General features: G+C 37.5%; 1 protein-coding gene and 1 non-coding gene across 10 annotated transcripts in view; one reads left to right on the plus strand and one right to left on the minus strand.

The window, feature by feature from the left end:
* The window catches only part of DIAPH2 (diaphanous related formin 2), a 1,076,961-nt gene that overhangs the window by 65,197 nt on the left and 995,542 nt on the right, over nucleotides 1-16,222 (plus strand). For 8 of the 9 annotated variants that reach the window (XM_088834166.1, XM_055438268.2, XM_088834164.1 and 5 more), the window contains exons 2-3: nucleotides 4,972-5,004; nucleotides 7,720-7,896. In XM_088834166.1, the coding sequence (XP_088690292.1) occupies nucleotides 4,972-5,004; nucleotides 7,720-7,896 (210 nt within the window). The remainder of the gene's footprint in view (nucleotides 1-4,971; nucleotides 5,005-7,719; nucleotides 7,897-16,222) is intronic. The other variant, XM_088834161.1, reaches the window with a different exon arrangement.
* LOC129535324 (small nucleolar RNA SNORA70) lies at nucleotides 1,640-1,772 on the minus strand. The gene has a single exon (XR_008681598.1). It is a non-coding gene; the product is annotated as a small nucleolar RNA SNORA70 (small nucleolar RNA).

Genomic DNA, 16,222 nt, shown 5'->3' on the forward strand with positions numbered 1-16,222 from the left:
TCAAGAAGATATTTATGAAAGCAGAGTTTTACATGAGGGAAATCTATGAGAAAAATATCCATATCAGTCAAATGTGCATAGTTATATAGGATATACACTCTAATTGAATGAAACTTATAAATCAAGAAATCATAAGCAGAGTGTTTTTCCTTATGGTTCTCTGTTACAAGTAATTGGGATAATTTTTTATGTGAATATAATTTCCTCTTTGTCTTAAGGTGCTTTATCATTCGAAGATGCTTTAGGGAAAAAAAGTCTTAAGAAGACAGTAAACAAAGCATATTTCTCCTCCATTTTTGACCAGGGGCCCACATTTGGCTTATTAATAACCAACTTTAAACTCAAGGGAAGCTCTAGAAGTAGAAATGTACCTAGCTGGATGGGCATTCCAATAGAGGGAAGAGTGGGTGGTCAAACAGGACATAGGTATGTGATGGGAAAAGGATTACCATTTTTCCATAGCATATAGATCATGAAGGAAGATGTAGAAGGTAGCCTAGGGGGGAATAATACAGGACTTTGAATGCTGTATTAAGGGTGTCAGTCTTTATTCTGTCAGGAGCCATTAAATACAGATGGGCAAGTAATAGTCATTTATAGTTTTTTATTGAGTTTTGTGTGCCAAGCACTGCTCTAGGCATTAGGGTTACATCCCTTAACCAAACAGATGAAAATCTCTGTTCTCATGGAGCTCACATTTTTAGTGGGAGAAATAGACAAAAATAAATTATAGACTTTGTGAGAATGTGGTAAGTTTTATTGATAAAAGGAAAAGCAGAGTGTAATAAAGCAGGTCAAGAGTGTGTGGAGGAGGTGGGTATTTCCATTTAAATAGGATGGACAGAGTAGGTCTCCCTGAGCAAGAACTTGAAAGGGGAAGATGTGATGGAGGAGGCTATATGGATTACAGAAAAATCCTTCCAGGCAAAGAGAAGAGACAGTACATGTGGCTTATTGCCTTCTTGGGGAACAGTGAAGTGGTTGGTGTGACTGGAGCTGAGTGAATGAAAGAAACAATAGTAGGAGATGAAGGATATGGAGAGTGTGCAGCTCCATAGGGCCTTGAAGGCTCTTGTAAGGACTTTGACTTTTACTGGAAGTGAAAATAGGGCGCCACTGAAAAGTTTTGAGCAGAAGAGTGTTATGATCTGACTTTTTTATTTCCCCTAACTAAAGTCCATGGTTTATTCAGATTTCCTTAGCTTTTTCTTTCTTTCTTTTTTTGGACCGGGAAGTAGGATTAATGGATGTGTGTAAGGAGGGGACAACAACAAGGCTTTCATGAGTGCAGGGGCCGTCATTTGTCCAGAGGGCCAGGATTAGGGATGTATTTGACCACACAGCCATCTGGGATGAGCTGCTTTTCTGCCATCATGTTTTCAATTTCATCCATAATAAACTTAGTAATTCCCCACTTCTTGGAGATGTGACTCTTCTGGTGACCAGAGAACTTGAACTTGGCCCTATGTAGGGCTTCAATTACATGCTCATTGCTCTGCAGCTTGGTGTGGATGGATGTTATGACTTGGCCAAAGTGGACCCTGGCCACTGTGCCCTGGGGCTTTCCAAAGGCACTGCAGGTACCAGTCTGGAGCCTAGATTGGGGACAGCATGCCAGTCATGAAGGTTCACTGGCAAGGGTTGTCTCCAAGGTCCCTTAGGGAAACTTGTACAGGCAACGGCTGCATACACTACTGAGGAGGCTGCTGTTTATAGCCATTGCACACTGGGCCCCAATGGAGAAAGAGCATGGTTGATTTAACTGGCTGCAAACTGACTTGGGTTTAAACACTGTCACTTTGTCAGCGTGTTCAGAATTAACTGTAGCAGGGTAACCTGGAAATAGGGACATAGGCTAGGGGTCTCTTACAGAAATCTAGGAATAAGGTGATGCAATGACAACTTGAAGCAGATCTTTACTTTAAGAATGTTACTTTGGCAATGAGGAGAGAATTGTGTCAGAGATAATTATTTTGAGGCCAGGGCCATGACTAGACTTTAAAAAGATGATTTGTGTGAGAATGAAGAAGCAACTGCAGAAAGATCACCATGGAACTTGACAACTGTTTGGCTATAGGGAATTAAGGAGAGGGAGGAAACCAAGGTGATAAGGAAGACTTAAAACTGGAGGAGTGGGATCCAGATGGTACCCTTACCATAAATGCGACCGTTCTTTTTGAAAGTCTGTCCTGACCCTTTTTGATCATCCTTTGTGCTTATGTAGTGTTTCCGCTAGGTTATTAATTATCTACTCACTTTTTGCTACTATATTTGCCCTCCTATTACCCACCTTCCAGAGCTGAGAGAAGAGCTCTGATTCTTATGATTGTGGCAGTATTAAGGTATAATTAGCAATTAAGAAGAATGAAAGACCAAAGAATCTAAATTTATATTTAGTTTGTATATGAAGAATAGCTGATTGAAGAACATTAGTATATATTGGTTAAAGTGAATTCAGTAAATGATACGTAAGACGTGTTAGGCAAAGACTTTGGTTGGCAGGGGAATGCTCTTCGAGATGATGCTTGACCTTCTCTTAATGGTGACAAAAGGAAGTTACCCAAAGGAAAATTAAACTAATGGGGCTTGGGGCATATCTGTGAATTTTAGATTACCATGAACTGTTTCAATTCAGTAGTTCAACCTTAATATCCTACAGCTTAATTATACCAACTGAAGAGGCCGTTGACCGTTGACTAAGAGTTAGTATCTAGTGGTCTGTGGTTGAGTCATTTAGCCTCCACAAGGTTCAGTTCCATCATTTGTAAATTGAGAGGTTTTGATCATATTATCTCAAATTTCATCCAATTTAATAGTGTCTAACTCCATATGGTGGAATTTAATATGGATAAAAAATGTTAATTTCAAAATGGAGAGTGGGGGTGGGAGAAGAGAACTCAAGGTTCTTCCTATAAGACAAAGTGGAAATATTGCTAGCAATGCTTGTTGTTTGTTTCTGTCCCCCACGATTAAACTGTCAACATATATTCAATTGAGATACAGATTTAAAGCATTCAAGATGTGCATACCTTAACTTAGAGAACTGACTAAATTAAATCTTATTTCCCCTGAATTTACATTCTTACTTTGAAGATACATATATGCTTCCAATCTTGAGTTTATAATCTCAAAGGATGGAAAAAAAAAGAAAAGCAGTGGTTGCTTGAAGAACTATATAACTAATAAATAACAGGTGGACAGGTACATATTTGAATGGTAGCAGGTTAAGTGCGGCACTTTTGAGACTTTGATATTTCTCACTCTGATTTTGCATTACAGGAAATCATGAAACTTGTCATTGTGCATAGAACAGTTTTCTGTACCCCACTGGGAAAATTAAAGAGAAATTACCAGGTAGAGATAGTCTTAGGGTAAATTGATCTCTCTTAAAAAGGCTTCAGTTGTGATATAAATACTACCCCTTACTTTATTTTTTATAGGCAGTAAAGATTGATTGGGGTTTGTGTCAACAGGATGTGATAAAGACATAGTACAAAGATGTAATTTAGATCCTTGAGGGAATCAAAAGATTAAAAGTAGAAAAACAACTACATATATAATAGCATATTTGTCCCAACTGATGAAGGGGAGGATGATCTTTAATATCATTTAGTTGGTGGTATTTGAAGATGATTTTATGAGACCCTGTGACCAAATACTTCTCACTTAAAACTCCTACTAGAATTCTTCCCACCAGTGAGCCATATATTTTTCTCAGTTAAAAGGGATGTGAGCATGCATGATGTACATCACTGAGCTTCTATTGCAGGAAATAAATGTATAGGATGTTGTAGAAGGGTTGATTTCTGTTCCTGCTGCTGCTGCTAAGTCACTTCAGTCGTGTCCGACTCTGTGCGACCCCATAGACGGCAGCCCACCAGGCTCCACCGTCTCTGGGATTCTCCAGGCAAGAACACTGGAGTGGGCTGCCATTTCCTTCTCCAGATTTCTGTTCCTAACATGATTTAAAAAATCTGGTTCTTTCCTAATCACATCTCTTAACTAGCACTTCAACATACTTCAACATATTTATAATATAACAGCTTTCATGCTCGTCTTTTCTTATTCTAAGATCTTGAAGTATCTTCCGAATCTTAGAAGATTACTAAGTTATTAGCTGTTACCTTGCTTACTTTAGTATTGCTTTATTACTGTAGTGTTCAGTTCAGTTCAGTCGCTCAGTAGTGTCCGACTCTCCGCGACCCCATGAATCACAGCACGCCAGGCCTCCCTGTCCATCACCAACTCCCGGAGTACACTCAAACTCATGTCCACAGAGTCGGTGATGCCATCCAGCCATCTCATTCTCTGTAGTCCCGTTCTCCTCCCGCCGTACTCTAATTATTCAAGTAGTTGTGCCTATATATGTTGTATGGTAATTTTAATTAGTCACTGTTTCTTCTTAACTGGAATGTACCATTTCCAATGATTCTCAATGTTAGATAGAAAACCACACGCAAAAAGTGTTGGAGGTTTTGAAAAATGGGCATATATTAATAGAATCGGTAAGTTCAATGTTATCTAGAATATTTATAAAAGTGTTCTATAAATATCTATCCATAACTGAGTTCTAGACTGAGCTGTTTCATTGTATTTCACTACCATTAAATGTGACACTTTTCCTATTGTTCATGGTTTTTAAAAATTTATGTCTCTTAAAACTATGATTATTCATGCTAAAAGTTTGAAAAATCTTGACAGGGCTTATGACTTTGTTATATCTTATGTCACATTTGAACACTGTGGTAGTGATATGTGGACCCTCTCCACCAAATCATCATTTTTAATCCTTAAAAAGTTTTCTTTCTCTTGTAAAGAATTTTTGTGTTTGTATGATATATTTAAATTTTCTAATTCTTTTTGAAGAGTTTTAGTTGATCAAATAAAAAATGAGAATCATTCAGGTATTTTCTTGTTTGATCTGTGAATTTCTCTTATCTGACAGTTTTTTTTTTTTTTTGGTTTTAATAGAACATTCAAATAAAAACTTTGGCAGATGATGTGGTAAGGTGGACTTAGTAGCATGTTATTATATTACTTATGCATGTTGCTTTTTTTGTTAAAGTGGGTGGACATTAAAGCATTGATATATGTAACAATATAAAAAGTCTAGATGTTTATAAAGTACAGTAGTTGGAAGAATTGTCCATAAAAAAAAGCAGATGTCTGCAAAAAAATCAGACTTTTCTTTTTTGAATGTAAACAGAAACAACTGTAAGAGATCTCAAAATAATTTTGATATTGCCATCCTGATACATCCCTTAAGCAATTAAAAAACCTATATAAATCTAACTCTGGAAAGCACAAATGTTTCCTTTCTCAATAGCCATGTAAATTGACCCTGAATATGTTAAGTATTAATATTAACAGTAAAAGAAATTAATTTAAAATATAAAGGAAGTTAAGTTCATTGTGTTAGTCAGAAATGTGCTATTAAATTTAAAATGCTCAAGTATTTTTGAGTTAAGTCTATTGTAGCAAATCTTATTAAAAGTTATGGGCTTAAAATTTAAATGTGCCCTTTAATAGCTAATTCCCTGGTGGTCAGATGGTAAAGCATCTGCCTACAATGTGGGTGACCCGGGTTCGATCCCTGGGTCAGGAAGATCCCCTGGAGAAGGAAATGGCACCCCACTCCAGTACTCTTGTCTGGAAAATCCCATTGATGGAGGATCCTGGTAGGTTACAGTCCATGGGGTCGCAAAGAGTCAGACATGACTGAGCGACTTCACTTAATAGCTAAATTTTTTAAAACGGTATTTTAAGCAGTGTCATTTTTTTCTCTGTGAAATTACCTATCTACAAATAATGTAGAATATTATTCATGATTTAAGGAAGTGAAAGTATATGGCTTAATTTTATTTTCTTATCAAAATATAGCTGAAAGGAAAAGCCAATTTTCTAGATCGAAGTAAATGGCATAGTGGAAGATCAAATATATACGTAAATAATGCTATTCAGTAAAAATAAGCCAGCACTGCAAAAGTAAATACTAAGTGATATGAAGAGAAAGGAATAGAAATATGTTGATTTAATGGTTGATTGCATATTTAAATGCTTTTATGTCCACCATATCTTTTAGTAAAACTTGATTCTTGGTTATGTACTCAGCTTATTTGGGATTGCTTAATATTTTTTCTTGAGTTGTTTCAAGATATACTACATATCTAATCCAACTAAATTTAAAATAAAATTGGAAAATATAGAAGATGATTTGAAGAAGTGAATCTTTATGTGACCACTGGGCTAGGAACCAGGGACTTGTCAATTTAGCAAGTCACTTTTTCTGTGAAATGAGAATCAACCTTGATGGTTTTTCAAGTTTCTTCCCAGCTCTAAAATATGATTTACATAATCTCTTTGCAAGCAACCATGTACTAAGATCATTTTTTGAATCCTAAATAAGCTGCTCAAAACTGCTCATATTTCTTTCAAAGTACACCTTTTATTACAAAAAGTGTTCTTTGAATGAAAATAAAAGATTTTTTTTTTTTAATGCGGGTCAACAGTAGTTGACAAAATTGTGGTAAGAACGTCTGCAATGCTTTTTGTATTGTTGAAGTGATTTATAAGCACTTGGTAACATGGCAGTGACAGGCACTGACGTCCTATCTAACGTATCTGCTTGTTTGACATGAGCTGACAGTATGCATGTGCTTCTTAACAGAAACCAGAATAAAACTGAGTTGCATTCAGTTTTCTGGTCATTACTAATTTTTGATGTTCAACGTGCTGTGGTTTAAAACAGAATGGCCTGTTTACAGGCAACTGGAGTTGTTAACTCACTTTATGTGAAATTGCAAGCTAATTATAAAAGATTGTGCATGGAATCAATGGTTCTGAGTCAATATCCATAAAGTGGCAAGTTCTTCATAGTAGTGTTTTCAGGAATAAGATATTTCTGTTTGTGTTATATTTCCAGAAAATTGAATAGATAATGTTTTTAATTTTGTTCTGCTTCCTTGTTGGTCCTTTCAGGGAAGAAAAGGTGAGGGTAATAATAGTAAAACAGCAATAGTAATAAATAGCAGCTAAGTACACTACACATGTATCTTTAGATCTCATAATAACTCTTTTCTTGCTCTCTCTCTCTCCCCTCCCTTCTTCCCCTCCCTTCCTTCTATATGTATTAACTTGTTACCCTATTTTAGAGATGAGGAGACAGTCAGAGACCAAGGGGTTTGCACATTGTAACTGACCTAGTGAATTGCAGATTCAAACCCAGGGGGTCTGGCTCCATAGTCATGCTCTTAACCATTATATTCTACCACTACATTGCCAAAGTGCTCACAGATACTTGTCAGAATTATTTTGACACTTTGAAGAAGAGAAATATTAGTATAATTTCCCCCTTAGAATTGAATTTTCTTTTCTTTTTGTTCCCTCATAGTTGGTGCCAAAGACACATTCTCCCACAAACCACCACATTACTTTGAGACCAGACTTTTCTCACCTATTTACTGTGCAAAACAGCAATGACAAGGACCTGTTTCACTTTTGAGGAATACTTTTCACCCCCTAGATTTCTGAGGCTATCGAGCTACTTCAAGGTTTCACAGTAGTACAGTCTCTAAGTGGAGCTTGCTGCTTAAAATAACATTTTGTCAAAAAGACAATGATAATATATATTATCCTAAGTGCCTTTTTGATGTTTTGGTTCTTCAAATTGGTGATTCTTGATCTCTTCCTTAGGGCTTCTTGTTTTCTTTCTGTTTGCAGCGTGACCGAATTACAAGTTTCAGAAAATCTACTGTAAAAAAGGAAAAACTTCTTATCCAACATCCTCTTGATTCTCAAGTTGCGATGAATGAGTTTCCAGCTGCTCAGCCATTATACGATGAACGATCTTTGAATTTGTCCGAAAAGGAAGTACTGGATTTATTTGAAAAAATGATGGTAAGTTAGACTCCCTGATTTTATTATAATTTTCAAGTGCATAGCCCTGGGTTGTAAGTAGGGCTGTTGGTATGGACTGTGTTTATATCACATAAAGGAGAAGCCAGAAACTTGTTGATATAACAAAACTATTTTTGAAAGTATCTGGTTTTTTGAGCTATAATATGTTTGTCTCTTCCACTATGAGTTCCTAAAAGCAGGGGCTGTCTTATTTATTTTCATTCTCTGTTATTCAGTAGTCTGTGGCACATTGGATCAGTTTTTTAACTACCTAATTTGTGTTTCTCTTCTATAAAGCAAAACAGGCCTAAGTCCACTTCTCTGAAAACAATATAAGGTATTTTGTTAGGTATATGAAGTAGAGTTTAGAGGACACAGTGTTGTTAAAAAAAAATAGAGGAGATAGAAGAATTAATTCCTCCAAGTTTGTTTTATTATCAGTAGTCATACCATCTATATTTTCTAGCATGCTTCTTATATTAAATATTTGCTAGTTTGTGGTCTGGATTATTTATTAGATAATAAATATAATATTTTGATTTTTCAGTAGTTTATAGTAAGAGGAGAGATGAGGTTTCAGGCCATATTGGATTGATTTGCTTGATCAAAGAAGTGGAGATCCTGATTCATGATTTATTCATTTCTGGTTCTATTCCACTTATTATGGCAATTTTTTTGGTGTATGTGGATATCTATTCAATTTGAGTTAACGACTAAAAGAGTTTCAAAGATCTCCAAATAAGAGGTTAAGAATACTGGAAATCTATCAGTGGAACAAAATAGAAAACCTAGAGATAAATCCATGCACCTATGGACACCTTATCTTTGACAAAGGAGGCAAGAATATACAATGGAGAAAAGACGATCTCTTTAACAAGTGGTGCTGGGAAAACTGGTCAACTACTTGTAAAAGAATAAAACTAGAACACTTTCTAACACCATACACAAAAATAAACTCAAAATGGATTAAAGATCTAAATGTAAGACCAGAAATTATAAAACTCCTAGAGGAAAACATAGGCAAAATACTCCCTGACATAAATCACAGCAGGATCCTCTATGACCCAACTCCCAGAGTAATGGGAATAAAAGCAAAAGTAAACAGATGGAATCTAATTACACTTAAAAGCTTTTGCACAAGGAAGGAAACTATAAGCAATGTGAAAAGACAGCCTTCAGAATGGGAGAAAATAATAGCAAACGAAGCAACTGACAAAGAATTAAACTCAAAAATATGCAAGCAACTCCTGCAGCTCAATTCCAGAAAAATAAACTACTCAATCAAAAAAAGGGCCAAAGAACTAAACAGACATTTCTCTGAAGAAGACATACAGATGGCTAACACATGAAAAGATGCCCAACATCACTGATTATCAGAGAAATGCAAATCAAAACCACAATGAGGTATCATCTCACGCCAGTTAGAATGGCTGCTATCCAAAAGTCTACAAATAATAAATGTTGGAGAGGGTGTGGAGGAAAGGGAACCCTTTTACACTGTTGGTGGGAATGCAAACTAGTACAACCACTATGGAGAACAGTGTGGAGATGCCTTAAAAAACTGGAAATAGAACTGCCATACAACCCAGCAATCCCACTGCTGGGCATACACACCGAGGAAACCAGAATTGAAAGAAACACTTGTACTCCAGTATTCATCACAGCACTCTTTATAATAGCCAGGACATGGAGGCAACCTAGATGTCCATTGGCAGACGAATGGATAAGAAAGCTGTGGTACATATGCACAATGGAATATTACTCAGCTATTAAAAATAATGCATTTGAATCAGTTCTAATGAGGTGGATGAAACTGGAGCCTCTTATACAGAATGAAGTAAGTCAGGAAGAAAAACACCAATACAGTATACTAATGCATATATATGGAATTTAGAAAGGGTCTACCATCACAGGGTCATTTAGATGACTCTATATGTGAGATAGCAAAAGAGACACAGATATATAGAACAGTCTTTTGGATTCTGTGGGAGAAGGTGAGGGTGGGAAGATTTGAAAGAATAGCATTGAAATCTGTATGTTATTGTATGTGAAACAGATCACCAGCCCAGGTTCTATGCATGAGACAGGGTACTTAGGGCTGGTGCACTGGGATGACCCTGAGGGATGGGATGGGGAGGGAGGTGGGATGGGGGCTCAGGATGAGGAACAGATGTCCACCCATGGCTAATTCATGTCAATGTATGGCAAAAAGCACTACAATATTGTAAAGTAATTAGCCTTCAATTAAATAAATTAATTAAAAAAATACTGAAAATCTAGACCCTTCTACTCTGCCCATTATGGAATATCTTGTTACCATCTCACCCCCAATCCCACTATTCATTGAAAGTTGTTGAATAAATACAAATTCCCTTTTCCTTTAATGTCCTTTCAGTCTAGCCAAAGCTGACATCCAGCTTTCCCATGACACAAGTCCTGACATATCCACTCTCTTCAGACCTTGCTGCCATGTTCCTTGAACGGTCTTTCAATAACCCTTTCTTTTTTAAGGTCTTTTATCTTCTGACTGACCTTTTGATGATAGCACCTGGTTATCCTTTTAACCTTTCCCTTGTTATTCATTTTGGTGATTTCCACTATTACATTGATAATCTTGCCATTGCTTTTTTGCCCTTAGTTCCTTGGTCTTCTGAACTCTGACCTCTGCATGTATGTATTTAGCCAATTTTAGGCATGACTACACCTTGGACTGTGTCATTCTTTGGAATGATTTCACCTCTGAGATCTTTAGCCCAAAATTCTTCTCGAAAGGTAAACAACCTATACTACCTTTTCCAGGCCCTTAATTTTACAGGGTATGTTTGTGTAGTGGTTAAGAGCTGAACTCTGGAGTCATTCAGACTTGAGTTTGAGTTCTGGCTGTGCTGTTAATCACATTACCCTGTGAAGTCATGATACAGCTCTCAGCACTTTATTTTCCATAACTCTTAAAACTATAATACGGTCTACCTTATATGGTTTATTTAAGGATTAAAGGAGATGATATTCCTGGAATAAGGCCTGGCATAAAGTTTTCTATAAAATAATTTTATAAATATTTATTGCATTTCATTCCTTTATCAAATAAAGCTCTGTTTTTTCTTCAGTTTCCAATATTTCCTGATCACCTCCACTGTCCTTCGGTTTGCAATGGGATTGTCTTATCTTAATCACGCCAACCAACAACAATAGAAACAAACATTTTTTGACACTAATCAAACTTTTTATCTTTTTTTAAAAAAACTCTTCTTAGTTTCACTCAGATTTCACTCAAATTATACTCCTTTAATCTGCTGACAAATTGCTTACTAATTTTTATGGTAGTGAGATAGTTCTTTGAGTTCATCAGTGGCATTGCTGTATTCTAGTTTACTTTAGCTCAACAATTATGGGCCATCTTCCAGGCCATTTGTTTTCTCTGTCATTTCTAATTCCTTTCCAAATGCCATTGGTTCTGCTTTTGCAATGTCTTTGACGTCTATTTCCACAATTGTCCTCCAGCTGCTCTTACCCTACTTTAGACAATATCCCTCTCTGGTTTTTTCTCACAGAGTATGAAAATTGCCTCCTATCTGGTCTTCCTCTTGTCCTCCAGGTTTTTCCTGTTCTGATCCAGTGTTGCTTTATTAATGATTCTGAAACAGGTTTCTTTTCTAAAGCTCCAAGTAGGCCCTTTTGTTTTCAGTCATCTTACATACACGTCCCTACTCCATTCCTTCCACCATACTTCTCGATGATTATTTGACACCTTTACTTTGCTGCTCAACCCTCAGAACTCTTACCCATCTTCATGCTCTGCTGATGACCTTGGTGCTTAATTTCCAGAGTAAACTGAAGTGATCAGAAGAGAACTTACACAGACTCCCACCACCACATCTCCCTGTCAATGTAGATGAAGTTTTCATCTTTCAATCCTCCCATTTGTGTAGAAGATTCCATTCCTTTTGACCTACTCAAGGACATTGCTCCAATCATTTTCTCCTCTCCCGTCTGCCCTTCCTAGCACCTTGCAAACATGCTATCTCACTTTACAACTTTTTCATGATCTTATGCCCCTAGCCTACTGCTGCTCAGTTTTTACTCTCCTTTGAAGCAAAACACCTAATAATTTTGTTTATATTCACTGCTTCTGATTTCTCTCATCCTATTTTCTCTCCTAAACTTACTCTAGCCTCTATTCCATCATTCTGTCAAAATGGGTTTTATCAGTGTCACCAAAGATCTTCATGCTGCTGAGCCCCATGTTCAGTTCTCAGTTCTTATCTTAACCAACCTGCCGGCAGTGTTTGATGCAGTTGGTTATACATCTCCCTCCCCTTACACCCCTGGGGCATTAATTTGGTATTTGGTTTTTCTCAAAACTCTTTGGCTGCTGCTTTTCAGTTTTCTTTGCTGATTCCTTTTTGTGTCTTCAACTTTTAAATGTTGGAGGGGCCCGGGGATCAGTCCTTGGAATCTTCTCTTCTCTATACTATCTTTTTTTTTTTTTTTTATTGCAACCAGTTCTATGGCTTTACATTCCATTTGTATGCTCACAATTCTCAAATATTTCTCCAGCTTAGTCCTCATGTCTGAATTCGAGACTCTCATAATTGTATTTCATAATCAGCATCTCTCCCTGGATGGTCAGTAGACTTCTCAAAGTATCATATCCAAAAACTAAGCTGTTAATATTCTCCTCCAGACTTGCTCCTCTTGGTATCTTCCCCTTCTCAGTCGATGGTATATCCATCTGTTCAGTTACTTGGGCCAAACACTTTAGGATTATCCTTGATTACTCTCTCTTTGTGACATTCCACCTTTAATTCACTAGGAAATCCATAAGCTCTCCCTTCAAAGTAAGGTATTTGTAAAAGCTGACCATTTCTTACCACCTTCGCTGTTCCCACACTAGTTGAAGCCTCACCTAGGCTGCTACAAGAGTGGCAGAGCTATTATGATTAACAGAGTTCCTCACTTGTCTCTCTGCTTCCACCATGACCCTCTACAGTGTATTTTCAAATATTACCCATTTAAAACCTGAACATCATGTCACTTGGGTTGTCAAATCTCTCCATAGCTTCTCACATCTCTCCCATGGCTTCCTAATTCCCTCAGGATACAAAAACCAGTATCTTTATAAGAGTAAGGCCCTCTATGAGTTGATCCCCAATTTACCTTTTGAAGGGTTTTCCTGGTGGCTCAGGTGGTAAAGAATCTGCCTACAATGTGGGAGACCTGGGTTTGATCCCTGGGTTGGGAAGATCCCATGGAGAAGGAAATGGCAGCCCACTCCAGTATTCTTGCCTGGAGAATTCCATGGACAGAGGAGCCTGGTGGGCTATAGTCCAAGGGGTCGCAAAGAGTCGGATATGGTTGAGCGACTAACATTTTCACAATTTGATCATTTTGATATCTTCCTCTACTATCTTTTTCATTTGCTCATTTGCTTCAGTTACACACATTCGTTTTATGTGAAGATAGCCATAAACAAAAAATGATTCCTGGCAGTTTAAAATTTTTAAGTTTGTATAGAGCATTTACAGTGTTTTCAAACCTTTTACAGAGTTTCTGTTTTGTTGTTTGAATATTAATTCTAATATTTCATCAGCAGTTTACCACATCCCTCTTTAAATGTGACATGTTTTTTAGAAGATTTGCTTCTGGATTCATAAATGTTCAGTTCAGTTCAGTCGCTCAGTCGTGTCCGACTCTCCACGACCCCATGAATCACAGCACGCCAGGCCTCCCTGTCCATCACCAAATCCTGGAGTTCACTCAAACTCATGTCCACAGAGTTGGTGATGCCATCCAGGTATCTCACTCTCGGTCATCCCCTTCTCCTCCCGCCCCCAACCTTTCCCAGCATCAGAGTCTTTTCCAGTGAGTCAACTCGTCTCATGAGGTGGCTAAAGGATGAGAATTCTCATTAGGTAAATGTGGCACCAAGTTTTACCTTTAACATTTATGAATCCACAAGCAAATCTTCTAAAAAACATGTCACATTTAAAGAGGGAATGTTGGAAAAGGAAATCAGAGAATTGTGTTTTGCTTAAAAGTAAAAAGAAAAGATCAATTAAAAAAAGAAACTTTTAAAGGGTTGTGTCTCTTCTTTGAGAAAAGTCTACTTGTATATTAAACATTATATATTTTCTTTATTATCTTTTGTTTGACTGTAATCAGATTAAGTGAACAAGTTATTTTATGAATTATCATAGCTCACATTTACTGTGCACTTATGGGCCCAGCGTGTAACTGAATATTTGCATTATTTCAGCTGATCCTTGTGACAGTGCTGCAAAGTAGGCAACACAGTTATACTCTGTTTTTCAGATAAGGATATTAAGGCTTCAGTTCAGTTCAGTCGCTCAGTTGTGTCTGACTCTTTGTGACCCCATGAACCACAGCACGCCAGGCCTCCCTGTCCATCACCAACGGCTGGAGTCTACCCAAACCCATGCCCATTGAGTCGGTGATGTCATCCAACCATCTCATCCTCTGTCGTCCCCTTCTCCTCCTGCCCTTAATCTTTCCCAGCATCAGGGTCTGTTCCAGTGAGTCAACTCTTCGCATGAGGTGGCCAAAGTTTTGGAGTTTCAGCTCCAACATCAGTCCTTCCAATGAACACCCAGGACTGATCTCCTTAGAACGGACTGGTTGGATCTCCTTGCAGTCCAAGGGACTCTGAAGAGTCTTCTCCAACACCACAGTTCAAAAGCATCAATTCTTCTGCACTCAGCTTTCTTTATAGTCCAACTCTCACATTCATACATGACTACTGGAAAAACTATAGCCTTGACTAGACAGACCTTTGTTGACAAAGTAATGTCTCTGCTTTTCAATATGCTATCCAGGTTGGTCATAACTTTCCTTCGAAGGAGTGTCTTTTAATTTCATGGCTGCAATCACCATCTGCAGTGATTTTGGAGCCCAGAAAAATAAAGTCAGCCACTGTTTCCCCATCTATTTCCCATGAAGTGATGGGACCAGATGCCATGATCTTAGTTTTCTGAATGTTGAACTTTAAGCCAACTTTTCCACTCTTCTCTTTCACTTTCATCAAGAGGCTCTTCAGTAGTTCTTCACTTTCTGCCATAAAGGTGCTATCATCTGCATATCCGAAGTTATTGATATTTCTCCCAGCAATATTGATTCCAGCTTGTGCTTCCTCCAGCTCAGCATTTTTCCCATTCTGTTGTTTTCCTCTATTTCTTTGCACATTAAGGCTTAGGAAGAGGCTAAAGAAATTGGTTCTGTAACTTGCCTAAGCTAATAAGGGGTCGAGGTGGAACTTAATTTTAGGTACTGCTGCTGCTAAGTCGCTTCAGTCGTGTCCGACTCGGTGCAACCCCATCGACGGCAGCCCACCGGGCTCCCCTGTCCCTGGGATTCTCCAGGCAAGAACACTGGAGTGGGTTGCCACCTCCTTCTCCAATGCATGAAAGAGAAAAGTGAAAGTGAAGGCGCTCAGTCGTGTCCAACTCTTCGTAACCCCATGGACTGCAGCCTACCAGGCTCCTCCGTCCATGGGATTTTTCAGGCAAGAGTAATAGAGTGGGTTGCCATTGCCTACAAAAATCTAAAACATTGGCATTTTGGTAATCTCTGTCTTTAATAATATTACATTTAAGCTAAATTTAAATTTGAAACATTTTCGTTGCACACATACTTAGTGGAAATAGAAGGCAACTCAGAGGTACATTACCTCACAGATAAAACCAACTTGAGATGGAAAGTTGTCTTTTTATAAGTTATTGCTTTTTATAGAGCATTACTTGTAAAGAAGGAGGCCCACAGTTTAGTAATGGAAAACTGTTAAAATGCTGTTTTCAAAGTTGATTGAGTTAACACTCTTGTCTTTCTCTTCCTAAAACACAGAAGTAAATTTCTAGATACGAAATTTCCCTTTTTAAAAAATTCTTTCTAGGTGTCCTTCTGTGAACAAATAATGTGATAGATGTTATTAAAATAATGTAATTGATGGCTATTATGACAATCTTATCTCTCTTGATTCTCAACCTTTGTTGTGCTATTCCTCTTACCAGATATTTTAGACTTTAGAGAACTACAGAAGTTTAGACCATTGGGCCCAAACACCTTGTATGTGTTTTAGGATAACATACCTTGAGGAATGAAGCATTTAAAATAATTGCATAAAATAGCACATTATACACAGAAATAGAGTATGAGATGCTTGACAAGAAATATGTAAAAATTGCAATATAATTTTTTATTTGGCATTTCTGGGTGATGATATATTTTGGTGAAACTTTTGGTGAAAGGCTTAAATAATGAAAGGCAGGGGAGCACGGGAAGATGGCGGAGGAATAGGACGGGGCGACCACTT

This window comes from Moschus berezovskii, chromosome X (assembly GCF_049115385.1).
Source record: "Moschus berezovskii isolate FMDL1 chromosome X, NW_MosBer_1.0, whole genome shotgun sequence".
In the NCBI taxonomy this organism is placed as follows: Eukaryota; Metazoa; Chordata; class Mammalia; order Artiodactyla; family Moschidae; genus Moschus; species Moschus berezovskii.